The 27,669-nt window shown below is 41.5% G+C and overlaps 1 protein-coding gene across 3 annotated transcripts; it reads left to right on the top strand.

Moving 5' to 3' along the window:
* On the top strand, positions 1 to 23,801 carry LOC131951876 (cysteine-rich secretory protein LCCL domain-containing 2; the record flags this gene model as incomplete). Of its 3 annotated transcripts, none has more annotated exon segments than XM_059314290.1 (9): positions 1 to 106; positions 857 to 1,187; positions 19,346 to 19,576; positions 21,592 to 21,707; positions 21,797 to 21,894; positions 22,083 to 22,154; positions 22,369 to 22,445; positions 22,713 to 22,817; positions 23,682 to 23,801. In XM_059314290.1, coding segments are annotated over 8 exon segments (975 nt in total), but the record flags the coding sequence as incomplete, so codon positions are not given.
* Between the last annotated feature and the right edge of the window lie 3,868 nt (positions 23,802 to 27,669).

Here is a 27,669-nt window from a genome sequence, read left to right as displayed (position 1 = left end):
TCGGTAAACACGGTGCGAACATCAGTTAAAGACATGTTGACACATATCGTGTGGATCCGCTGTGTTGCGACACATTCATTGTGTTTCGTGTGATTTGATGTGTTGTGTTGGTAGTTTCATACACATAAATTATCAGTGGATTCCAGCGGGATTGTACAATTTTGTATTTGAAAGTTATCGAAATAATTAAAAAAAATTTTTTTTAAAAAGTTAGTTATCTTCTCTTTTACGACACGTTTATTTAGAGTTATCTGTTCCTGAATATTTGATTGGAATTTTTTTTACGCGTCTTAAATAGTTGACTTGCGTTAACCTAAGTTTGTGTTTAGCACATTTTTCAAACACCTCCGCCCCTCGCCTTAAATGATAGCCTTCTTATCTAGCGGGATAATGAATATTACCTTGTTTGGTTTCAGCCTTCAAAGCCTTGACATCTACACAGGTGTCATGTAGAGAAAATTTTGAACATAAAATATGGACTGATAAGTGGTACAGTTCTAGTGCAATATTTCAAATTCCTGTTGGAAGAAACTAATTGGAAATTTTTTTTTTAAATAGCGAATTGGATGTTTGAAATTTTTGTGTAGTAGCAAATTAGATCTTAAAAATGCTTGTTTTTAAATTACAAATTGGATAGTTCATTCTCTTGTAAAAATCGGATAATTCATTCTTTTATAAAAATCGGATAGGCCTATCTGTCATTCTTTTGTAAAATTTTGATGTTACAAATACATGTTTAAAAATAGCGAATAGGTTATTACACGTTGAGTAACTGGCATTCTATTTAAAAGAAAAACAATTCACATTGTTTTCATTCCTGGTGAAGACCTTCTTATTTGTTGTTTTATTATAATAGCTATATAAGCCCTGTTCAGGTCTCCGATAAGATAAATAAACAGTACCTTTCAGTTCGGAACGAAATTAATGAGATCATTCTCAAAACACGAGTTTTACAACATCAACATTTCGTTAACAAAGGGATATAAGCAAGGTGATCACGAACTGTGCAGTTGTCGTGTTGTGCTGTGAAGATGGGGGTCTGGCACGTGATGTTGGTGGTGCTGGTCAGTTCTGGCATCGTGCTGGGCGAGGTGATGGACATCAGGAGACAGGTGGAGACGTTGGTCAACGCCCACAATCAGGAGAGGAGGAGCCGTCTGCTGTACGCCTCTAACATGCGGGAGATGGTCAGTGGCTTGTTTGCTGTCTTAGAGGTCTTCGTCTTAGTCTTTGTCTTAGAGGTCTTCGTCTTAGTCTTTGTCTTAGAGGTCTTCGTCTTAGTCTTTGTCTTAGAGGTCTTCGTCTTAGTCTTTGTCTTAGAGGTTTCGTCTTAGTCTGTCTTTGTCTTAGTCTTTGTCTTAGTCTGTCTTAGAGGTCTTCGTCTTAGTCTTTGTCTTAGAGGTCTTCGTTTTTGTCTTTGTCTTAGAGGTCTTCGTCTTAGTCTTTGTCTTAGAGGTCTTCGTCTTAGAGGTCTTCGTTTTTGTCTTTGTCTTAGAGGTCTTCGTCTTAGTCTTTGTCTTAGAGGTCTTCGTCTTAGTCTGTCTTTGTCTTAGTCTTTGTCTTAGTCTGTCTTAGAGGTCTTCGTCTTAGTCTTTGTCTTAGAGGTCTTTGTCTTAGTCTTTGAGGTCTTCGTCTTAGTCTTTGTCTTAGAGGTCTTCGTCTTAGTCTTTGTCTTAGAGGTCTTTGTCTTAGTCTTTGAGGTCTTCGTCTTAGTCTTTGTCTTAGAGGTCTTCGTCTTAGTCTGTCTTTGTCTTAGTCTTTGTCTTAGTCTGTCTTAGAGGTCTTCGTCTTAGTCTTTGTTTTAGAGGTCTTTGTCTTAGTCTTTGAGGTCTTCGTCTTAGTCTTTGTTTTAGAGGTCTTTGTCTTAGTCTTTGAGGTCTTCGTCTTAGTCTTTGTCTTAGAGGTCTTCGTCTTAGTCTTTGTCTTAGAGGTCTTTGTCTTAGTCTTTGAGGTCTTCGTCTTAGTCTTTGTCTTAGAGGTCTTCGTCTTAGTCTGTCTTTGTCTTAGTCTTTGTCTTAGTCTGTCTTAGAGGTCTTCGTCTTAGTCTTTGTTTTAGAGGTCTTTGTCTTAGTCTTTGAGGTCTTCGTCTTAGTCTTTGTCTTAGAGGTCTTCGTCTTAGTCTTTGTTTTAGAGGTCTTTGTCTTAGTCTTTGAGGTCTTCGTCTTAGTCTTTGTCTTAGAGGTCTTCGTCTTAGTCTTTGTCTTAGAGGTCTTTGTCTTAGTCTTTGAGGTCTTTGTCTTAGTCTTTGTCTTAGAGGTCTTCGTCTTAGTCTTTGTCTTAGTCTTTGTCTTATAGGTCTTCGTCTTAGAGGTCTTCGTCTTAGTCTTTGTCTTAGAGGTCTTCGTCTTAGAGGTCTTCGTTTTTGTCTTTGTCTTAGAGGTCTTCGTCTTAGTCTTTGTCTTAGAGGTCTTCGTCTTAGAGGTCTTCGTTTTTGTCTTTGTCTTAGAGGTCTTCGTCTTAGTCTTTGTCTTAGAGGTCTTCGTCTTAGTCTGTCTTTGTCTTAGTCTTTGTCTTAGTCTGTCTTAGAGGTCTTCGTCTTAGTCTTTGTCTTAGAGGTCTTTGTCTTAGTCTTTGAGGTCTTCGTCTTAGTCTTTGTCTTAGAGGTCTTCGTCTTAGTCTTTGTTTTAGAGGTCTTCGTCTTAGTCTTTGTTTTAGAGGTCTTTGTCTTAGTCTTTGAGGTCTTCGTCTTAGTCTTTGTCTTAGAGGTCTTCGTCTTAGTCTTTGTCTTAGAGGTCTTTGACTTAGTCTTAGAGGTCTTCGTCTTAGTCTTTGTTTTAGAGGTCTTTGTCTTAGTCTTTGAGGTCTTCGTCTTAGTCTTTGTCTTAGAGGTCTTCGTCTTAGTCTTTGTCTTAGAGGTCTTTGACTTAGTCTTAGAGGTCTTCGTCTTAGTCTTTGTTTTAGAGGTCTTTGTCTTAGTCTTTGAGGTCTTCGTCTTAGTCTTTGTCTTAGAGGTCTTCGTCTTAGTCTTTGTCTTAGAGGTCTTTGACTTAGTCTTAGAGGTCTTCGTCTTAGTCTTTGTCTTAGTCTTTGTCTTATAGGTCTTCGTCTTAGAGGTCTTCGTCTTAGTCTTTGTCTTAGAGGTCTTCGTCTTAGAGGTCTTCGTTTTTGTCTTTGTCTTAGAGGTCTTCGTCTTAGTCTTTGTCTTAGAGGTCTTTGTCTTAGTCTTTGAGGTCTTCGTCTTAGTCTTTGTCTTAGAGGTCTTCGTCTTAGTCTTTGTCTTAGAGGTCTTAGTCTTTGTCTGTCTTAGAGGTCTTTGTTTTAGTCTCTGTCTTAAGTGCTATTTTACTTAGTCTTTATCTTTCTCAAGTCTTAAGTGGTCTTTGTCTTAGTCTGTTTCCGTCTTAAGCTATGTCCTTTCTATGATGCGCGGTTGCGCGGCCGCGCAATAGTTTTGAATGCCGCGCAGTCTATTTTGTAAAATACATATATCCATGTATAATACATCTAGAACACCGCGCACACGAAATACGTTACAATACTTAACACGTTACAATTTTCCTCGTGGTCTTTGTCTTAGTCTCTTCCTGTCAAAAAATAGTATATTTCTGTCATAAGTCATATTTGCTGTTTCAAAAGGTATATGCTGTAGAAAATGGTAATTCCCCATTTTCTAATACCAAAAGTTTTGTGCCCTTATAGTTCTCGAAAGTTTGGCGACACCGCATAAATCATTGATGTCAAAATGAGACTTTTTATTTAAATTCACCCCCCCCCCCTTTTCCCCACAAAACTCTTTGATAAAAAGTTCTTTAAAGATCGTGTTTATATAAAAAAACGGCGAACGAAAACAAACAAACCTTCACCCTCTCAACTATTCGAGCCATGTCGGCATTTTATTTTTCAAGGGAGATCACTTTATTAAGAACGATCGACTTTATGATGGGGTATTCTGTTCTGATTTTAAAACCGGAGGACTCTCTAAAATCAGGTATCTAATATTTCAAAATAGTTAAATATTTGTAATTTTCATTTTTCTTGATTTAATTATCCCCCCCTCCTCTCCGTTTAATATTAATTAGTGGCTCAGGTACATATGTAGGTATTTCTGAGCGATGGGTTTCGTTGTGTCGTTCCCCCCAGTGTTTCTTCCAGACTTTTTTCTCCGGGGGGGCACTTGAAATCTTCGGGGGGGGGGGGGGCGGTAAACTTTCTTCGGGGGGGGGCGGACACTGTTAAAAGTATATATTTTCTATATAAATTATATAAATTTCATTTCGTTCGGGGGGCGGTAAAAAATTTTCGGGGGGGCTTTGCCCCCCCGAAGAGATGCCTGGAAGAAACTCTGGTTCCCCCCCCCCACACCTCCACGTTGATTTTAAGTGCTGACGCCCACGCTCAATGATATGTTTATGGTGGAGAAGTTAGTTTGTTCAGTGTCGTACCCCAGCACTTGAGGTTTGAATACCGGAATTAATGGCTTAACTCGAGTCAAGTACCTTCTCAGAACCATTGAACGCACGCCGGTAAAAACTGACGCTCAGCACTTTTTAAGATTTTTTTTACCACCCCACTCCACCCCACCCCGCCTACCCCACCCTTATCACGTATCAACCACACAACCACACAACCACCTTAACCACTTAGCCGGCAACTCGGCCAAGGCCCCACACCTAGTTACTATCTCAGGCACACTTTAGTTGTGTAAACAGGCGAGTTGTGGACTTAGCGCTGTCGTGGAAATAGTTCTGTCGTGGAAATAGTTCTGCCGTGTTAAGGCAATAAAACAAAACACAAAAAAATTAAAAAAAAAAAAAAAAAAAAAAAAAAAAGCACACGACACGTCTGATAACGTTATTGTCACAGAGCCATCACGTAGATATGCAAGGTCACGTGGTTCCCGTAAGGTCACGTGTCTGTTGCAAGGTCACTTGATTGTCTGCAAGACGCCGCGAACTACAATGTTTGTTCTCTTGATAAAATATGTTAATTGTTAAACGATTGCACGCATGGTGATTGTAATTAAATATGTTATGTAACGTATGTGTAGATTAAAAGACTTGATTTTAAACTTGATTTAATAGAGACAGCTGTTTTGTATTAGTGCATAATGATAACGACAGGAATTATGCGTTGCTGACGATAGATGTAGTGTTGATAGGTGGTAAATAATTAATGTGTTTATAGGTGGTAAATAATTATTATTGTGTTTATTTCCTGATTCGTTGGTAGATTGAGTATGTGTTGATGATTGGGTGTTGATGACTGAGTGTTGTGTTGTTGACTGTGTTGTGTGTGTTTGATTATGTGTATTTGACTGTGTATGGTTGTTTGTGTATTATTGGATGTGTGGTATATATATATATACATATATATATATATATATATATATATATATATATATATATATATATATATAAAGTCGTTGGATGTGGGTGACACTGCTTGAATGAGTCTACTAGCCCTAGAGTTGACACTTTCAATAGACTGATGTGGCATCAGATTCCCGTGTGAACGTTGCAGATTCTAAACATGTTTCCATCACTGTAACTTCCTGGTGTAGAGGGGGATGGAACCGGTGACTTGGTGACATAATAGCGGGATGGTAGTTGGTGACGTTATGGCGGGATGGTAGTTGGTGACGTTATAGTTGGATGGTAGGTGGTGACGTTATAGCGGGATGGTAGTTGGTGACGTTATAGCGGGATGGTAGTTGACTTGGTGACGTTATAGTGGGATGGTAGTTGGTGACGTTATAGTTGGATGGTAGGTGGTGACGTTATAGCGGGATGGTAGTTGACTTGGTGACGTTATAGTGGGATGGTAGTTGGTGACGTTATAGCGGGATGGTAGTTGGTGACGTTATAGCGGGATGGTAGTTGGTGACGTTATAGTTGGATGGTAGTTGGTGACGTTATAGCGGGATGGTAGTTGGTGACGTTATAGCGGGATGGTAGTTGGTGACGTTATAGCGGGATGGTAGTTGGTGACGTTATAGTGGGATGGTAGTTGGTGACGTTATAGTGGGATGACAGTTGGTGACGTTATAGCGGGATGGTAGTTGTCTTTGTGACGTTATAGCGGGATGGTAGTTGGTGACGTTATAGTGGGATGGTAGTTGTTGACGTTATAGTGGGATGGTAGTTGGTGACGTTATAGTGGGATGGTAGTTGATTTGGTGACGTTATAGCGAGATGGTACTTGACTTGTTGACTTTCTAGCTTTTAAAAGTATCACTAGGATGCCATTGTATGGAAACGACATGGAGTGAAATATTTAACCCTTCCCTGTCGTAGAGCAGGCTTTAAAAAATGTCCCGCACTGTTGAAATGGTTGAGTGACATAGTATAGTAGGTGATTTCATGTTAAAGGGTAAAGGTTACGGGGTGAAGGGCATAACACTGCCATGATATTAAAATCAAAATTTAATTTACAACTGGTGACAATATCTATTATATTATGGGCGTGCTACTTCAAAACTCTACCAATTTGGAAAACAGTGAAATACAAACAGCAAAATACAAACAGCAAAATACTAACAGCGAAATAGTATCAGTGAAATACTAAAGCGAAATACTAACAGCGAAATACTTAACAGCGAAATACTAACAGTAGAATACTAACAGCGAAATACTATCAGTTAAATACTAACTAAAAATAGTTTTATAAATCGGTGAACATTGTGATAGATGGATTTAATTAGCGTAGCTGACATATCATAACAATGACTTAGTTCGGCTGTCTTTATGAAACTTGACATGCCTGTTAAGAGATTGATCACAGGGTTTTCAATGGTACTGTAGTTTGATTGAATATTAGTTAATTTTTTACATCCGTGTTATGTGGTTTCATGAAAAATGTTCCTGTATATGATTTAGTATGTCTATGTGTCTATGTTGATAAATTTTAGACAGTATAAGTATACTTTTGTGTTTTTTGTTTATATACGTAAGTCGTATGTCTGTGTATGCTACTATATATTTTTCCTATGTATATGTCTGTATGTGTTCATCTTAACGTGTCTTAGTGACGGTATAACATACAAACATAAAACACACATAACAACCCAACAACCCGCTGCATTACCATATGGAAAAATAATTTATTTTACAACTTGAGGTGAACAGGAAGTAGATTCCACACACCAGGCAATTGGATGCTGGGAAAATCTGGCCAGACCTCGCTGACACGTGATTAAATCATTGAGCTGTTGATGAGCGCTTGACCACTTAGTGTCGTCTGCTGGCCAGTCATCACCCCCCCCCCCCCCCCCAACACCCTCTTATCGTGGCATGTGAGTCAGTATTGTCCAGTGGAAAATTGGCTCCAGTTAATTGACATTAAAATCGCGCAGTTAATGTACAATTTAGAACTGTCCAGTTCAAATTAGTGTTATTAAGAATTAGCTAAAATTGAGACATTTTTAGGACCGAAGTGTTAAATAAAGTCGGAATGGTGGCACGTGACTTAGTTCAGTGAAAATGACATTTGGGCCACAGCAATTTCTGGTTTCGACTATTTAAAAAAAAAAAAAAAAAAAAAAAAAAAAAATTAAACCACCAGGATTTAAACTTAAAATCACAAGAATAATGACATAACCATACAACGTTCTCATCGTTTTCATCGTTCTCATCTTTCCACACAGCTGCACGTGGCTCCATAGAATCCTAACTTCTATAAGGCTTACATACTTCTTCTTCGTTCTAAACTTAAAGTTAGACAAGATTGTCTTCCAACACAACTAAGTATTACGTATCAACCTGTTTTGACTACGAAGATTTCGGTGTTCTATTTCTTTCTATATTTGCATCCATAGCCTTTGTCCGCCAAAAAACAAACTAACTACAAGACAGCAGTTTCTCTCCTTGATTGGCTGCTGTCCTCAGCTGTCGAGCCTAGTCTGCCAGGGTTCGAACTCTGGACTTTACCAACTCGACCACGCTGACCTCCTCAATACATACTTTCCTCTCCGCCCCCCCCCCTTCCTCTGCATACCGCCTACACCGTATTCTTCGTCCGACCAACTTTTACCATGTATTGTTCAAAAGATATTCGTAGTCCCCCCCCCCCCTTTCCCCACACTCAAGGGTTATAAAATAATGATTCTGATAAAAAACACGAGGATTATATGACGGTCTGACATCACCGGAAACGGCTCTTACGTCATCCCGCGCATCACCTAGCAGACGATGTCTCCTGCCTCGTTAGGTAACCGGAAGTACGTCATGCACCTATCATTGACCTGAGGTCAGACTAATCAGCAATCACTCCAGGCAATTAAGACTGCATTATCTACAGGCAGAACTGTTTAATTATTTGCGCGCTTTTACATGCCGTGCCTAAAATTGTGTTGGTTTTAGATTTCATGTTTTAAATGTTGTGTAGTACTGACTGAATGTTAAATCAAACGGCTTTTCGTGACATTGATGGTGGTTAAACTCCAAAATAATTGCTCTATTTATTTTACCCGTTTGCAGACCCTGTCAAATATTTGCCCTTCCTTATATAAAATATTTTTTTCAAATGTATAAAATGAATTCAATAGTTAGATCCAAAAGACAAACTTTCACTTGTCTATATCGATCTATATCAAGTCACGGTGCGATGTAGTATGGAGATTGGGGGTTAAGTCGGTTTCTGTTGTTTTGTAGCGCCACGTCAAATATCCCCACATAGAGTTTTAGTACAATTTTAACTACAGTCACCTTGATTCAGTGGGAGTTTTAGTGATAGACAAAACAGTTTTATCACTCAGCGTACGTACGTGGTAACGAAATATACAACACATCGTTTCACGACTCGTGATATCTAGAGATACCCAACACATATTTCAACGTCTCGTGATATTTCGAAACACCCAACACATCGTTCCACGTCGCGCGATATCTCGAGATACCCAACACATATATCTCGAGATACCCAACACATATTTCAACGTCGCTTGATATCTCGAGTTACCCAATACATATTTCTACATCTCGCGATATCTCGAGAGACTCAACACATCGTTCCACGTCTCGCGAAACATCGCCTGCGGTTGCTCCAGTTACCGACCGAGCCACAAGGCCACAACCCGAGTACAGTTGGGCGAGCTGACGTAACCTGACCCGACGGTCATAGGCCCCGCCCCCACCTGGGGCTGCCATGTCATCCCATTAACCTGAGGCTAACAGGTGATCCCATTAGAAATTTACCTGCACTTCGGCGACAATTTAAAGGGAAAGCGTGTAAAGTTAGGTTTATGTCCTCGTTATTTTATAAACAAAAGAAATTTCTACAGCATACGACGTTCGTTAGGGAGAAAATACATATTTCTCTTAGGGAGAAAATACACATTTCTCTTAGAGGGTCATCCATTAATGACGTCACTTTCGTAGGGGGAGGGGGGTCCGTAATTTTGTGACGGTGTGTGATGAGGGGGAGGGGGGGGTGTTTAGATGGTGTGACGTCACACTTTTGCATTATAGTAAAGCAATGTTAGAAAACGAATTTTAGACGTTACTTCACGTTTTAGAAAACTGTTTTAATAAATTGTAACAGGAATCGATAAAAAAAAAAACTCTATATTGACAGATTTCAGACAAGATTTTGGAAAAAATATCGATGTTTTAAGAAAAATTCAACAGCAGTTTTGAGGGCGGTTGTAGGCTGAGGTGTGAAGTTATTTTAGGCGGGGGGGGGGGGGTGGTCTGGCTTTTTGTGACGATGTGTGACGGAGGGGAGGGGGGAGGTAAAACTCCTCAAAAAAGCGTGACGTCATTTATGGATGACTCTTAGGGAAAAATGCACTTTTCTTTTATGCTTTGGAAATGATTTAAAGTCACAATTTTAAATTTTTAAATGGCTTTGGTTTAGATGAGAAACAGATGTATATACTATAAATGCACAAATACACATATACACTCACACACGCACGCAAAGATGCAGAGACACATAAACAAACACACATGTACATGTGCTTGTATGTGTGTATTTATGTATGTGTGTGTCTGTATGTTTTGAGCGGTAGTAAAAAGTAAACTGATAAACTTCTAGACGGGTGCATTTAATTTATTAAAGAAAAACTAGCGCACAGACATGAGTACAGAACGAAGCTGTCACAAAGTCAATAGAACTGAATGGTTCTTCTTTTTGTAGATATGATAAGCTTTTATTTCTTTTGTAATATCTGTTTATTGGATTGTTTGTAGGTTTGTTGCAAATGTTGTAATTTATTTTTAACCCACTTCTAACGCAACAATTTCGTTTAAACTTTCCAGATAAATTTGTCTTCGGCGACATTGCAATAATATCAAAAATTTTATTCTTATTAAAATTGAATTTGAAGAGATTCAAAATTTAAAAGATGACAAAATTCAATTAAAAAGGGGGGAGATAACAAGATTCAATACTAACGATAGTTTGATTAGCTGGCCTACGACTGTGAACTGTTAGACATGGCTGGTTGATTTCTTGCGTGAGAGTCGACCAGTGCCTACGAACGGGCAAAAAAAATGCCTTTTAGAGATCGCAAACTACTTATCGGGTTTTATTAAAATACGAGCCGACCCGCGGCGTATCATACGCCGCTATTTAGTTGTTTTATTTTCTACTTTTCAGTAATTCATAATTTGTGAATTCGACAGTACCACTGCTGTCACTGAAAATATTTGCTGTGAAACACTATCAGTAGCTCGTTAAGGACGATAACACCCCCCCTCCTTTCCCCCAACCCCTACACACCCCCCTGTGAAAGCAGCCTCCTCTTAGTTACCCCCCTTAAGTTTAAAATAGTTTCAAACTAAATTATCTGCCCCTAATAGCCGTCACTAAACCCGGCTCTATGATTGTAAACATTTAGCGTGAACCACACTTCACCAGACCATATGGGGGTGCCTAGAGAGGAAGAGAGGGGACTGCAAGGCACGCTTACAGCTTCGTGTTTGCTAGGGTATCCAAGAAGAGAATTATATATATAGATTTTTGTCGTATTTGGTGTCAACTTTATTAAGAACGAATTACTAAACGGTAGAAAATAAAACAAATACAACCAACTCATAATAACACATTTTCAAATGCTCGGACAAAAATAAAATAAAACTAATTTGCTTTCTTTAATAAAACAAGTTAGTTTTTTAAAATTGTCAGTGCATTTAAAAGCTTGTTTGTAAGATGATTTTTATATTTGTTTTATTTCTTCTTCGTTATTAAATGTAATATTGGAAGAGGTTCCTCCAAAACAATTAAGTATTACCTGTCAACATGGTATGCATCGTATGGACTGTCAATCTCTGCCATAAAGACATGTAGCTTAACAGGTTCGACAAGCACGTTTTTAGTTGAAACTATTTGCTTACAACAGAGCGCCGGTCATAAAATTTACAGCCCCACATGCCTAAGTTAATGTTGCAGAATTTAAAGGGCGTAGTAGTTTTTTTTATTACAACACAGTGGGCCTGCAAAAATGGATCAGATTTAATTTTAAAGAGCGCTTCACTGCTAACCCGAAAGTCGCGAGTTCGGATCCCAAATAAACTCGAGTCTATATACGTTCATGAGTCCACCCAGCTGTGATGGGTGGTTGACTCAATTTAGGGAAAGTAAAGGCGGCTGGGCATAGTGCTGTAGATAAATCATAAAATACTTTAGGCAAACCACGTAGTACTGTAGGTAAACCATGCAGTACTGTAGGCAAACAATAAAGTACTGTAGGCAAAACCCCACAGTACTGTAGAAAAACGATGAAGTACTTTAGGCAAACCATAAAGTACTGTATACAAACCATAAAGTACTGTATACAAACCATAAAGTACTGTATACAAACCATAAAGTACTGTAGGCAAATCATGCAATGCTATAGGCAAATCATAAAGTAATGTAGGAAAACCATACATTACTGTAGGCAAACAATAAAGTACAGTAGGAAAAGCATAAAGTACTGTAGGAAAACCAAACATTTCTGTAGGCAAACAATACCGTACTGTAGGCAAACCATACAGCTCTGTAGGCAAACCATACAGTTCTGTAGGCAAACCATACAGTTGTGTAGGAAAACCAAGCAATTCTGTAGGAAAACCATATAGTACTGTAAGAAAACAAATCAGGACTGTAGGTAAACAAATACAATACTGTACACAAAAATCTACTCAAGTTAAAGTACTGTTGTGGGTCCAGGCCAAATAGTACACTGTGGCCGATTTATTCAATCCGATAATTTGAGAGGGTCTGATATAAGTGTGGCTATAAATAGCCCAAGTGCCCCCCCCCCTCTCCCCCCCCCCCCACACACACACAATTACTAACATGTGTTTGTCACCACACTCACGTACAGACACCAGAAGTAGGTCAAGTTGGTCAATGTTTCTAGAAACTTCTTATAGAAAAAATCCGAGAGCAAATATGCACGAATGACGTAACGTGCACTTATGCTATCGTCAAGTGCACCGTGCATTTTGCGACATCTGAGTAACGGAAATGCGAGATCAGGTGACGCGCGGCTAATTGGTCTAGACGTGCTTGACATGGACAAGATTTGTTGACGTGGAGAAGATTGGGTGACGTGGACAGGATTGGGTGACGTGGACAAGATTTGGTGACGTGGACAAGATTGGGTGACGTGGACAAGATTGGGTGACAGGGACAAGATTGGGTGATGTGGACAAGATTGGGTGACGAGGACAAGATTGGGTGATGTGGACAAGATTAGGTGACGTGGACAAGATTGGGTGATGTGGACAAGATTAGGTGACGTGGACAAGATTGGGTGACGTAGACAAGATTGGGTGACAGGGACAAGATTGGGTGATGTGGACAAGATTGGGTGACGAGGACAAGATTGGGTGATGTGGACAAGATTAGGTGACGTGGACAAGATTAGGTGACGTGGAAAAGATTGGGTGACGTGGACAAGATTGGGTAACGTGGAAAAGATTGGGTGACGTTGACAAGATTGGGTGACATGGACAAGATTGGGTGACATGGACACGTTTTAGTCAAAGTTTTCATGTGGTCGATTCTAGTCAAGTTTTTCTGACGGGGTCAATTTTATTTTTAGTCAAACTCTATGGACACGGTCAATGCTAATCAAACTATATTGACCTGGTGGATTTGAGTCAAGCTTGTCTGACGTGGTAAGTTTAGGTGGGGAGGGGGGGGGGGAAGGTTGATGGACGTGCGTCGGGAAATCCCCCCCCCCCCCCCGCTCCTGCCACCGGAAGAAATATCTTTTCCTGGCGTGATTAATTTTAGTCAAACTTTCTGACGTGGTTTAATCACGATGACATTTTTATGAGGTTATCAAATTTTGTTTCAGTGTTATCTGTCTCTATATATTATTCTCTTCATGTGGAACATACGAGACACCACGCAACTTAGCCACCACCCTCATCCCCACCTGTCAGGTGAGCTGTTGTTCACCAAGAATGTTTACAATAGTAGAGCCGGTTCGAATAAGCGACTGCTGTTAGGTGCAGATAATTTAGTTTTTTAAACGATTTGAAACTAAGGGGAGATAATAAGTTCTGCTTGATATTTTCATTGTCGTCTGTAAACGGCTGCTTTCACTGTGCGGGGTGGGTGGGGGTGGGGCATTCAGGGGGTTGGGTAGGGTCGAATTCACAAATTATGAATTGTTGATAAGTAGAAAATAAAACAACTAGACGGCGTATGCTACGTCGCGGGTCAGCTCGTGAGCTTCTATTTAGTTTACAATGTCTGTTTGTGGGATGTGGCGATTCTTGAAAAGTCGAAACTTTAATGTTGACCTATTTCTCATGCCGCGATTTCTTTCAAACTTTCCAGATACGTTCGTTTCCAACGACAACGCAAGGGTATATAATTTTTAATCTAAATAGACATTGTGATAGTCATTAAAATATATTTAAATATTAGCGATTTCTCAATCAGCTATCCGACGATGTTGGAGAGTTTTCTGACGGCTTGATTTTTTTTTTACCCAAGCACCCCGGACTAAGAAGTACCAGATGTTTGTCTTTTAGAGACTTCAAGCTACTGTTAAAGTTTTAACGCAAATAGCTGTTGGTGTAGCATATGTTGTTATTTCGAACGAATTTCTGGAAAGAGAAAAAAATAAACAAATATATAAAAAAAAACTATGCTAGTAATAAGCTTAAAAACATACTGAAAATAAGAAAATAAAACTAATTTGCTTTCTTTAATAAAAGCAGTTGTCGCTCGCGAAATCTCCTTCATTATTAAAGAAAGCTAAATTAATTTATTGCCACAGTGCATTTAAAAGCTAATTATTAGAGTTTTTAAAAAAAATATTAGCTTTATTTTGAACGTTTAATTATCTTGATGTCCTTAGTTAAAAATGTCATTTTGTTGATGTATCAGCAGAGAGTTACAACACCCCCCCCCCACCCCCTTTCCCTCAACCCCACATACTCTCTACAACATTTAGAGTTTATTGCTTAAAAAATAAATGCTCATCCCTAACTCAAAACCTAGCACGAACACAACCATCTGTTGTTTTTTTATTGGGTGAGCCGCATTGACAAATACCAAGCACTTCTCTCAACACTTGTCGTTTGGTAGGGTCTGATGTCAAGGTCACCCGGCCGTCAGCAGAATGACGTCATGGTGTCTGTTGTCAGGTGCGATCTTTGGTGTTTAATTAACGTCTGGTGACGTCAGAGTACTTGTAGAACAGAAGAGTGAGGGGCGGGGGACTCAAAGAATTTTTTATTTGTTCAGCGACACGAGAGGTTTGTGTCTGTAGGTGTCCGCCTTTGTCTTGGGTTAAAGGTCAATGGGGTTTTAGGTGTTGAGTTATCTGCCTTGGTTGGTGGTCAAGTTGTTCTTGGTTGGTGGTCAAGTTGTCCTAGGTTGGTGGTCAAGTAGTCCGTCTTGATTGGTGGTCAAGTTGTCCTAGGTTGGTGGTCAAGTAGTCCTAGGTTGGTGGTCAAGTAGTCCTAGGTTGGTGGTCAAGTAGTCCGTCTTGATTGGTGGTCAAGTTGTCCTAGGTTGGTGGTCAAGTAGTCCTAGGTTGGTGGTCAAGTAGTCCTAGGTTGGTGGTCAAGTAGTCCTAGGTTGGTGGTCAAGTAGTCCTAGGTTGGTGGTCAAGTTGTCCTAGGTTGGTGGTCAAGTTGTCCTAGGTTGGTGGTCAAGTTGTCCGCCTTGGTTGGTGGTCAAGTTGTCCTAGGTTGTTGGTCAAGTTGTCCTTAGTTGGTGGTCAAGTTGTCCTTAGTTGGTGGTCAAGTTGTCCGCCTAGGTTGGTGGTCAAGTTGTCCGCCTAGGTTGGGGGTCAAGTTGTCCGCCTAGGTTGGTGGTCAATTTGTCCTAGGTTGGTGGTCAAGTTGTCCTAGGTTGGTGGTCAAGTTGTCCTTGGTTGGTGGTCAAGTTGTCCTTAGTTGGTGGTCAAGTTGTCCTTAGTTGGTGGTCAAGTTGTCCGCCTAGGTTGGTGGTCAAGTTGTCCGCCTAGGTTGGGGGTCAAGTTGTCCGCCTAGGTTGGTGGTCAAGTTGTCCTTGGTTGGTGGTCAAGTTGTCCTTAGTTGGTGGTCAAGTTGTCCTTAGTTGGTGGTCAAGTTGTCCGCCTAGGTTGGTGGTCAAGTTGTCCGCCTAGGTTGGTGGTCAAGTTGTCCGCCTAGGTTGGTGGTCAAGTTGTCCTAGGTTGGTAGTCAAGTTGTCCTTGGTTGGTGGTCAAGTTGTCCTAGGTTGGTGGTCAAGTTGTCCTTGGTTGGTGGTCAAGTTGTCCTTAGTTGGTGGTCAAGTTGTCCTTAGTTGTTGGTCAAGTTGTCCGCCTAGGTTGGTGGTCAAGTTGTCCGCCTAGGTTGGTGGTCAAGTTGTCCGCCTAGGTTGGTGGTCAAGTTGTCCTAGGTTGGTGGTCAAGTTGTCCTTGGTTGGTGGTCAAGTTGTCCTAGGTTGGTGGTCAAGTTGTCCTTGGTTGGTGGTCAAGTTGTCCTAGGTTGGTGGTCAAGTTGTCCTTGGTTGGTGGTCAAGTTGTCCTTAGTTGGTGGTCAAGTTGTCCTTAGTTGGTGGTCAAGTTGTCCGCCTAGGTTGGTGGTCAAGTTGTCCGCCTAGGTTGGTGGTCAAGTTGTCCTAGGTTGGTGGTCAAGTTGTCCGCCTAGGTTGGTGGTCAAGTTGTCCTTGGTTGGTGGTCAAGTTGTCCTAGGTTGGTGGTCAAGTTGTCCGCCTAGTTTGGTGGTCAAGTTGTCCTAGGTTGGTGGTCAAGTTGTCCTAAGTTGGTGGTCAAGTTGTCATTGGTTGTTGGTCAAGTTGTCATTGGTTGGTGGTCAAGTTGTCATTGGTTGGTGGTCAAGTTGTTCTAGGTTGGTGGTCAAGTTGTCCTAGGTTGGTGGTCAAGTAGTCCGTCTTGATTGGTGGTCAAGTTGTCCTAGGTTGGTGGTCAAGTAGTCCTAGGTTGGTGGTCAAGTAGTCCTAGGTTGGTGGTCAAGTTGTCCTAGGTTGGTGGTCAAGTTGTCCTAGGTTGGTGGTCAAGTTGTCCGCCTTGGTTGGTGGTCAAGTTTTCCTAGGTTGGTGGTCAAGTTGTCCTAGGTTGTTGGTCAAGTTGTCCTTAGTTGGTGGTCAAGTTGTCCGCCTTGGTTGGTGGTCAAGTTTTCCTAGGTTGGTGGTCAAGTTGTCCTAGGTTGTTGGTCAAGTTGTCCTTAGTTGGTGGTCAAGTTGTCCTTAGTTGGTGGTCAAGTTGTCCGCCTAGGTTGGTGGTCAAGTTGTCCGCCTAGGTTGGGGGTCAAGTTGTCCGCCTAGGTTGGTGGTCAATTTGTCCTAGGTTGGTGGTCAAGTTGTCCTAGGTTGGTGGTCAAGTTGTCCTTGGTTGGTGGTCAAGTTGTCCTTAGTTGGTGGTCAAGTTGTCCTTAGTTGGTGGTCAAGTTGTCCGCCTAGGTTGGTGGTCAAGTTGTCCGCCTAGGTTGGGGGTCAAGTTGTCCGCCTAGGTTGGTGGTCAAGTTGTCCGCCTAGGTTGGTGGTCAAGTTGTCCGCCTAGGTTGGTGGTCAAGTTGTCCGCCTAGGTTGGGGGTCAAGTTGTCCGCCTAGGTTGGTGGTCAATTTGTCCTAGGTTGGTGGTCAAGTTGTCCTAGGTTGGTGGTCAAGTTGTCCTTGGTTGGTGGTCAAGTTGTCCTTAGTTGGTGGTCAAGTTGTCCTTAGTTGGTGGTCAAGTTGTCCGCCTAGGTTGGTGGTCAAGTTGTCCGCCTAGGTTGGGGGTCAAGTTGTCCGCCTAGGTTGGTGGTCAAGTTGTCCGCCTAGGTTGGTGGTCAAGTTGTCCGCCTAGGTTGGTGGTCAAGTTGTCCGCCTAGGTTGGTGGTCAAGTTGTCCGCCTAGGTTGGTGGTCAAGTTGTCCTAGGTTGGTAGTCAAGTTGTCCTTGGTTGGTGGTCAAGTTGTCCTAGGTTGGTGGTCAAGTTGTCCTTGGTTGGTGGTCAAGTTGTCCTTAGTTGGTGGTCAAGTTGTCCTTAGTTGTTGGTCAAGTTGTCCGCCTAGTTTGGTGGTCAAGTTGTCCGCCTAGGTTGGTGGTCAAGTTGTCCGCCTAGGTTGGTGGTCAAGTTGTCCTAGGTTGGTGGTCAAGTTGTCCTTGGTTGGTGGTCAAGTTGTCCTAGGTTGGTGGTCAAGTTGTCCTTGGTTGGTGGTCAAGTTGTCCTTAGTTGGTGGTCAAGTTGTCCTTAGTTGTTGGTCAAGTTGTCCGCCTAGGTTGGTGGTCAAGTTGTCCGCCTAGGTTGGTGGTCAAGTTGTCCGCCTAGGTTGGTGGTCAAGTTGTCCTAGGTTGGTGGTCAAGTTGTCCTTGGTTGGTGGTCAAGTTGTCCTAGGTTGGTGGTCAAGTTGTCCTTGGTTGGTGGTCAAGTTGTCCTTAGTTGGTGGTCAAGTTGTCCTTAGTTGGTGGTCAAGTTGTCCGCCTAGGTTTGTGGTCAAGTTGTCCGCCTAGGTTGGTGGTCAAGTTGTCCTAGGTTGGTGGTCAAGTTGTCCGCCTAGGTTGGTGGTCAAGTTGTCCTTGGTTGGTGGTCAAGTTGTCCTAGGTTGGTGGTCAAGTTGTCCGCCTAGTTTGGTGGTCAAGTTGTCCGCCTAGGTTGGTGGTCAAGTTGTCCTAGGTTGGTGGTCAAGTTGTCCTAAGTTGGTGGTCAAGTTGTCATTGGTTGTTGGTCAAGTTGTGATTGGTTGGTGGTCAAGTTGTTCTTGGTTGGTGGTCAAGTTGTCCTAGGTTGGTGGTCAAGTTGTCATTGGTTGTTGGTCAAGTTGTCCTAGGTTGGTGGTCAAGATGTCCGCCTAGGTTGGTGGTCAAGATGTCCTAGGTTGGTAGTCAAGTTGTTCTTGGTTGGTGGTCAAGTTGTCCTTGGTTTGTGGTCAAGTTTTCATTGGTTGGTGGTCAAGTTGTCCGCCTTGGTTGGTGGTCAAGTTGTCCTAGGTTGGTGGTCAAGTTGTCATTGGTTGGTGGTCAAGTTGTCCTAAGTTGGTGGTCAAGTTGTCATTAGTTGGTGGTCAAGTTGTGCTAAGTTGGTGGTCAAGTTGTCATTGGTTGGTGGTCAAGTTGTCCTAGGTTGGTGGTCAAGTTGTCCGCCTTGGTTGGTGGTCAAGTTGTCCTAGGTTGGTGGTCAAGTTGTCATTGGTTGGTGGTCAAGTTGTCCTAAGTTGTTGGTCAAGTTGTCATTAGTTGGTGGTCAAGTTGTCCTAAGTTGGTGGTCAAGTTGTCATTGGTTGGTGGTCAAGTTTTCCTAGGTTGGTGGTTAAGTTTTCTGAAGTAGGTTGGTTGTCAGTTACTTAAGATGTCTAGTTGTGTAACACTGTTGGTGGTTGTCTAGTTGTCACCTTTGTCAAGTATCAAGGAAAGATAATGAAGCTGTCGGCACTGTTGATTATGCGTGGTCAAGTCGGTAAAACTCATGAAACTAAACCGAAAAGTCTCGAGTTTGAACCCCCGGGCTAATAAGGCTCGATAGACAGCCACTCTTCTAGGAGAGACAACTCCAAAATCAAACAACTGCTGCCTTGTAGTTTGTTCTTTGTTGGACAAAGGCTATGGAAGCAAATCCAAAAAGAAAAGCAGGATGAAATTGAAGTCAATGACCTATATGGCATAACAAGTTGACACGTAAACATTATTTTGGAGGGAATCTCTTCCAACACTAGAATTATGATGGATGAAGATTCATTAACCAATGAATTTTTAAAATTACCTATTGACTCCTTACCTTTTTACTCGTTATTTTTCATTTTTCATTCTCTTTTATGAACACTGATGAATGAAGTATTATAGTATTATAGAATTATTCCTTAATTAAGTCATTTTCACTAATAACATTTTGATTTCTCATTGTCTTAACTATTTTTTTCCAAATCGATTAATAATTTCTTTACGGAATGCGTATTGTATAATTACTGATTATGTAATTGATTTCTTATCGACTAATTACATATTCAATATTGATCTTTTAACAAACCCTAATTAATCTCTCCCCACTCATTTAGACCTGGGACGCGAACCTAGCCCGTGACGCCGAACTTTGGAGCTCTAACTGCCTCTACCAGCGGCCTCCACGCGAGCAGTACGACGTGGGTTCGAACCTGTTCCTTGATTACGACCTTGTGCACAACGACGCGACCATCAGCCGTTTGGTCAACAGGTCGTTGACCTCTTGGTCAAACAGCAGACACTTTGTGTACGGGCCGGAGTGTCGGAAGGGGTGCAGTTATGTACAGGTGAGGTGTGGTTGTGTACAGGTGTGGTGTAGGTGTGTACAGGTGTGGTTGTAGACAGGTGAGGTGTGGTTGTGTAAAGGTGAGGTGTGGTTGTGCGCAGGTGAGATATGGTTGTAGTGAGGTGTGTACAGGTGAGGTGTGGTTGTGTACAGGTGAGGTGTGGTTGTGTACAGGTGTGGTGTGGGTGTGGACAGGTGAGTTGTGGTTGTGCATAGATGAGACGTGGTTGTGTAAGGTGAGGTGTGGTTGTGTACAGGTGGGATGTGGTTATGTACAGGTGAGGCGTGGTTGTGGACAGGTGATGTGTGGCTGTGGACAGGTGAGATGTGGTTGTGTACATGTGAGGTGTAGTTGTGTACAGGTGTGGTTGTGTACAGGTGGGATGTGGTTATGTACAGGTGAGGTGTGGCTGTGGACAGGTGAGGTGTGGTTGTGGACAGGTGAGGTGTGGTTGTGGACAGGTGAGGCGTGGTTGTGTACAGGTGAGGTGTGGCTGTGGACAGGTGAGATGTGGTTGTGTACATGTGAGGTGTAGTTGTGTACAGGTGTGGTTGTGTACAGGTGAGGTGTGGTTGTGTTCAGGTGAGGTGTGGTTGTGTACAGATGTGTTTGTGTACAGGTAAGGTGTGGTTGTGTACTTGTGAGGTGTGATTGTGTTCAGGTGGGGTGTGGTTGTGTACAGGTAAGGTGTGGTTGTGGACAGGTGAGGTGTGGTTGTGTTCAGGTGAGGCGTGGTTGTGTACAGGTAAGGTGTGGTTGTGGACAGGTGAGGTGTGGTTGTCTACAGGTGAGGTGTGGTTGTGTACAGGTAAGGTGTGGTTGTGGACAGGTGAGGTGTGGTTGTGGACAGGTGAGGTGTGGTTGTGTTCAGGTGAGGTGTGGGTGTGTACAGGTGTGGTTGTGGACAGGTGAGGTGTGGTTGTGGACAGGTAAGGTGTGGTTGTGGACAGGTGAGGTGTGGTTGTGTTCAGGTGAGGTGTGGTTGTGTACAGGTAAGGTGTGGTTGTGGACAGGTGAGGTGTGGTTGTGGACAGGTGAGGTGTGGTTGTGTTCAGGTAAGTTGTGGTTGTGTACAGGTAAGGTGTGGTTGTGGACAGGTGATGTGTGGCTGTGGACAGGTGAGGTGTGGTTGTGGACAGGTGAGATGTGGGTGAGAACAGGTGAGGTGTGGTTGTGTACAGGTGAGGTGTGGTTGTGTACAGGTGAGGTGTGGTTGTGTACAGGTGAGGTGTGGTTGTGTACAGGTGAGGTGTGGTTGTGTACAGGTGTGGTGTGGTTGTGTACAGGTGTGGTGTGGTTGTAGACAGATGAGGTGTGGTTGTGTACAGGTGAGGTGTGGGTGTGTACAGGTGTGGTTGTGAACCGGTGAGGTGTGGGTGTGTACAGGTGAGGTGTGGTTGTGTACAGGTGAGGTGTGGATGTGGACAGGTGAGGTGTGGTTGTGGACAGGTGAGGTGTTGTTATGTACATGTGAGGTGTGGTTGTGTACAAGTGCGGTAAGGTTGTGTACAGGTGAGGTGTGGTTATGTACATGTGAGATGTGTTTATTTACAGGTGTGGTTGTGTATAGGTGGGGTGTGGGTGTGTACAAATGTGGTTGTGGACAGGTGTAGTTGTGTACAGGTGTGGTTGTGGACAGGTCAAGTGTGGCTGTGTACAGTTGAGGTGTGGTTGTAAACAGGTGAGGGTGTTTGTGTACAGGTGATGTGTGGTTGTGTACATGTGAGGTGTGGTTGTCTACAGGTGAGGTGTGGGTGTGTACAAGTGTGGTTGCGTACAGGTGAGGTGTGGTTGTAAACAGGTGAGGTGTGTTTGTGTACAGGTGATGTGTGGTTGTGTACATGTGAGGTGTGGTTGTCTACAGGTGAGGTGTGGTTGTGTACTTGTGAGGTGTGATTGTGTTCAGGTGAGGAGTGGTTGTGGACAGATGAGGTGTGGGTGTGTTCAGGTTGTGTACAGTTGTACATCATCAACGACACTATCAAACCACATCATCATCCACCCCACATCCACAGATGATCAACGCTGAGACGAACCGGCTCGGCTGTGCACTCACCACATGCATGTCCCTGCGCACGTCACGTACCAGCTTCTCTCACGCCAGTCTCATGGTCTGTTTCTACTCACCACGGTACGTACAGTAGTGTTCAAATTTAAAGCTAGTGTTGTTGGAGGCTTTGTCTCGGTTAAAGGGAAATAATCATGAAATTTCTTCCTCAGATTAATTTATCAAGGATCGCTTCCCTTTGAAAAGGGCTCAGCCTGCTCCCAGTGTCCAGAGGATACATTTTGTCGCTCTGGTTTATGTGCAGAGCCAGGTTTCTATTTCTTTATTCCTTATATGTTTAGAGCACATATTCACACATATACACATATATTAATACACACATGTGCTTTTTTTAAAAAAAAATTCTTTTTGTAGTCTGTGTAGTTACAGGCTGTAATAAGTGTTGTTGACGTGAACTCTAGCTGCTATCAGTCTTCTATTTTCTCATGTTGTCTCTAGGGGTACCAGCTGTGCCATTAGCCTATGAAAGTAGAACCACACCAGTTCCATTCAACTTCGTCATTAAAGATGGTAGGGATTTCTATTTTTAGTAGTATCATTTTACATAGTTACGTACGTATATATATTTATAAATAAAAGATAATGATATATATATATATATATATATATATATATATATATATATATATATATATATATATATATATATATATATATATATATATATATATATATATAATGTTGGATGATGCCAAATGAACGATCACATGTTGTTTAATGACAGAGCTGACGTCAACAGAGAAATATTACTTGAAGCTCATCCACAACAGGTTGAGGAAGGACCAGAGTCTGGATGAGCTGGTGGGTCACTAGGGGTTGATGTTAGAATATATAAACATTACACCAGACTAGGGGTTGATGTTAGAATATATAAACATTACACCAGACTAGGGGTTGATGTTAGAATATATAAACATTACATGTCACCAGGCACATACACACACACAAACACACATACACACATACACGTACAAACACATTTACTTAGAATAAATGTCTTTCGGTTGGTCATCAAAGTGTTTTCCCCTACCCCCCCCCTCCCCTCTCTCCCTTTACACGTGTGTCTAGAACTGGGACGACGCTCTAGAGAGATGGGCGAATCACGTGATCAACTGCAATATCAACTTCCCAGGGCCTAAACACGCCTTCACCAACTTCCACCGTCTGGAGCAGGTGAGTCATACCCACCCACCTACCCACCCACCCACCCACTAAGATTATCCAAGAAATAAAGGGTTTAACTTTAAAGACGTGTTTTGGACAAGCTTAACACATTTGAACTAGTTTCGCAAGTTAAATAATTGTTAAAATCGAAAAGATTTGAAAGTTTTCTTATGCGATGATAGAGATAACTCTTACTGACCAAGTCAAGGGAAAAAACTCTATGTAGCTTGTATACATCAAGTGTTAAGTCAGGTACCTTATGAAACGTGTCAGGCTAAATTGGTGACGTCATAGGACTCCAGCCAGGTGCCTGCGTAGCCTGTCCTGCGAGAGAAATCTGGAAACGACAGTACCGTCTTTTACCCCCCCCCCCCCCCCCCCCCGAACATATACCCCCCCCCCCCCAAGAACATATACCCCCCCTCCCAGAACATACCCCCCCAGAACATACCCCCCCCAATTAACCCTAGTGTTAGGGCTAGTGTCAGTGTTAGATTCAAGGTTAGGGTTAGATGTAGGCTTAGAGTTGGTGTTACGATTGATGTTGGGGTTAGGGTCAGGGTTCTTCAGGATGGGGTGTATTGACAAGTGGTAATTGACAGGGGGTCGGGGTCGGTGTTCTTCAGGATGGGGTGTATTGACAAGGGGTTATTGACAGGGGAGGTGGGGGGGGGGGGGTAATCGACAGTAATGATTCCACGGAGTATCGGTGGGGACATTACCTGGGGGTGGACAATGTCCTAGATGCCTTGTTTGATAAAGTCCTTGTGTCCTAGACCCATGCCTGATAAAGTCCTTGTGTCCTAGACCCATGTCTGATAAAGTCCTTGTGTCGACACCTCACCTGTGTTTTGATCTCCCCCCCCCCAACAGACTATGGAGGCGTACCGGGCTGTGTACACCTGGCAGAGCGAGGGGTCAAACACCTACCTGCAGCACGTGCAAGGCTGCCGCGCTCCCATTGGATCAGCCAGATGTAACCATTTGACAAATGTAAGTAGGCCAAGGTCGTGTAAGTAGGTCGTGTTTAGTTGTGTAGGTCATGTTCAAGTTAGTGGGTCATGTCCTTGTTAGAAGATTGTGTTATAGTTAGTTGATAATGTCCATGTTAGTTGATTATGTCCATGTTTGTTGATTAAGTCCATGTTAGTTGATTATGTCCATGTTAGTTGATTATGTCCATGTTAGTAGATTATGTCCATGTTAGTTGATTGTGTCCATGTTAGTTGATTGTGTCCATGTTAGTGGATTATGTCCATGTTAGTGGATTATGTCCATGTTAGTTGATTATGTCCATGTTAGTAGATTATGTCCATGTTAGTTGATTATGTCCATGTTAGTTGATTATGTCCATGTTAGTTGATTATGTCCATGTTAGTGGATTATGTCCATGTTAGTAGATTATGTCCATGTTAGTTGATTATGTCCATGTTAGTGGGTCATGTCCAAGTGAGTACGTCATTATACATATCAACAGCGAAAATAGTAAAAAGCGAGATTCCGTCCTCTATTTTATTTTGTAGAGAGTAATTTCGTCTAGCGAACTATAACAGATAAATACAATCTATCTTTAAACACAGGTATAACTTACAAACAAAGAGTCTAAATAGGTGTTTTAGAAAATCTAAAAATAAGTCACATGATCAAAATGCACTGATATGAACCCTTACATTACACAGCTTAGGGCCCTTAATGCTTAAACACACAAAAAAAAAACCGTTAAAAGATTTCTTTCTTTTTAACAATAAAATAATGACATTAAAACAGAAAATGATTGTTTTATTTATTAAGAGAACATTAAACCAAGCCTTAGAATGACGCTGCGAGCAGAAATACGAGAAAAAATATACACTCCAAAAAAATATCATTGGCACGTAATTGGTTTGTTAGCACACGCGAGCCCAACCAGGCATGCTCAAGTTTCTTTTTTATTTCCTGGCACAATATTTGAACAGAAGATGCGCGTGAAATTTGTTTTTTTTTAAAGAATTTTTTTGAAGCTAAAAATAATTTCTATGGTTTCCTAGCGCTGTAGCATGTTTAGGGTTTAGGTGTGGAGAGCAGATTCGTATAATCACCACTAGGTCTAATCCTTACATCTTTAGTACATTTGTGTTGCGATTATTTTTAACCGTTAATTCTTAGGTCTAGTACAGTGGTTCTTAACCTTTTTGTAGGTAATGAACCCCACCAGTTTCATATGCACATTCTACGATCCGCACTAACGAAATACGTTCATGAATCATACAGAGTTTCTTCCAGGCATCTCTTTGGGGGAGGGGGGGGGATATAGCCGCCCCCCCCCCCCCTGAAGAAAGTCATACCGCCCCCCCTCCCCCGAACGAAATGGAACTTATATAGAAAATATATAATTTTACCAGTGTCCGCCCCCGGAAAATGTCCACCCCCCCCCCCGTTCCCAAATATCAAGTCCCCCCCCCCCCCCCCACGGAGAAAAAAGTCTGGAAGAATCACTGGAATCATATGAGTCGGATGTGTCTTGACCTCCGCCGAACCCTTAAGACTGACTCCACGAAACCCTGGGGTTCGATCGAACCCAGGTTAAGAACCACTGGTCTAGTAGCTAGTTTTAAAACGTTTTATTTACAAACTCATGATCTACCGTCAGCATCTATGGTTAACGGGTTCATATTTAGCCATTCTAATTGACTAATTAACGAACTCAAAATTTCATCTGATTATTTGAAGATGTATATGGTCATTTCTAAATTATACACATATCGAAAATAAAAATATATTTTAAAAAGTTTTATTAACAAGCTTCTATATTTCCTAAAATATATACCAATGCACCACTATTTATAAAACTCTTTTAAAAAAGCGTGAGTCGCTTCTTAAATAATAGTAAAATTATTCAATAGGTAATATAGTGTGTCACTTTCTACAATATCGTTGAATATTATGTTGATAGCAACAAAGTAATGAGAAAATATTCAGTAAAATAAACAAAATTAACTGATCTTAATATAATTGGTTTTAAAATTTAAGTAATGACTTTTTTATCCGAAAGAAATATTTAAAAAACAAAACAAAACAACACTTAAGCATAAAAACAACAACAAAAACAAAAACAACCCAGCAACAACAGCTCTGCTATGAAAGAAAATTTTTCTTTCAAACGAAAAACTCCAGATGAAATGTTCGTAGCTTCTAGCAATCAAATATTTGATCATCAACGGTACGTATACGTTTTTATTCCAAGGTTCTACACAGTTAAAAGAAACGTCGATAATATTTGTTGACAAGCAAAAAAAAAAAAAAAAACACATTATCATCGAATTCTTAGAATATTTCAATTCTAAGTTTTTTTTAAAATAAAGTTTAATTTTAATCTTTGTAGAAAAGTTTTTTTTGAAGTTTTAATTTTAATCTTGATAGAAAAAAAGCTTCGGGCTACCTGCTATATGAGATAATTAAAATCACGTGTCATTGGATACTGGGAGAGGTGAAACTGACCGGAGCCCATTAGCTCCAGCCTTGAGAAATATCAAACGAAATAAAAAATAACACACACACACACACGTACACACACACACACACAAACACACGTACACACACGCGCGTACAAAATCAGCTGTCATAATTTAGCCAGAAAATTGTTAATGACGTAGGAACATTTGGGTCATGGGAAAATCATGATAATGATGTTGTTTTTTTAATGATGTCTCGAGAAGTTCTGAGACCTCACTAAGTACACTGAGGTATGAGGTATATCGAGTATATCGTAGATATGGTAAGTCTTACTGGGATATACCGGGGCATACCCGGACAAACGGTGACATACTGGGACTTACGGGGACATATGGGGACATATGGGGCGTACGGGGACATACCAGGACATGCGGGGACATAACCGGAGAAACGGTGACATACTGGGACTTACGCGGACATATGGGACATACCGGGACAAATGGGGACATACAGGGACAAACGGGGACATACCAGGACATAACGGGACAAGCGGTGATATACCGGGATATACCGATATTCACCGATCCTTTTTTTTTATACCTACGAAGATTCGCCGAGGCTTACCGAGAAGTACCGAAACTAACCGAGATTGCCGAGAATTACCGAGATTGTCCTACATTTATGTACAGAGATATGCCAATATCCGAACAAGACAAAAAAAATGTGCACAACCGCGGGCGATGGGATACTGCGAAATGCACACACACACAAAAATCCAACAAAAAAATAAACCGGGAGTGATCTCCCCTAAACTTTCTCGAATATTCTTATATAAAATAACAGGGGATGGGAACTCGGGCTATAGACATGATTTTTAATCCATTTTAAATACTTAAAGTTTTAAAAATAGAATAAAATCTCGTAGACAAATTAATTGCACACCAAGTGAACGCGAAATAAAAAAGCGCGTAATAGTGCGCAATATTATTATCTATCTATTATACTACTAAAAGTCAAGTTTGTTTACATGTTTGAATATTTATTTGTTTTTTTGTTTGTTTTTTTGTTTGTTTTTTTGTTTGCCTGATCGACTATCTCGCATGGTTGCACTCATCGTGGAAAGCTGTAAAATAGTATGTAGGTAGAGAAAAAATTTTGTTTTAAGACAGACTGTTAATCACAAATTTATTTAAAGACGTTAATTAATTTATCGATTTATTCATATGCAGAGTAACCCATTTTTTTTTAAAAGATTAAAACGACCACTACACTCGGCGGGACCGTGACGTCACAGGTTTTTGTTTACTCTTTAGCACAATAAAATGGCGGCGTCTATCGAAGAAAATTGTGTTCCCATTCACAAGTTTAACGCGTTCTAAATCTAATTTTCTGTGGGTCATAACTTTAACAATACGTCCGTTTGCTGTAT

The sequence above is a fragment of the Physella acuta genome, unplaced genomic scaffold (genome assembly GCF_028476545.2).
Source record: "Physella acuta isolate Inbredline_101_S28 unplaced genomic scaffold, ASM2847654v3 ptg000834l, whole genome shotgun sequence".
Taxonomy (NCBI): Eukaryota; Metazoa; Mollusca; class Gastropoda; family Physidae; genus Physella; species Physella acuta.
This window is presented reverse-complemented; position numbering and strand designations above follow the sequence as displayed.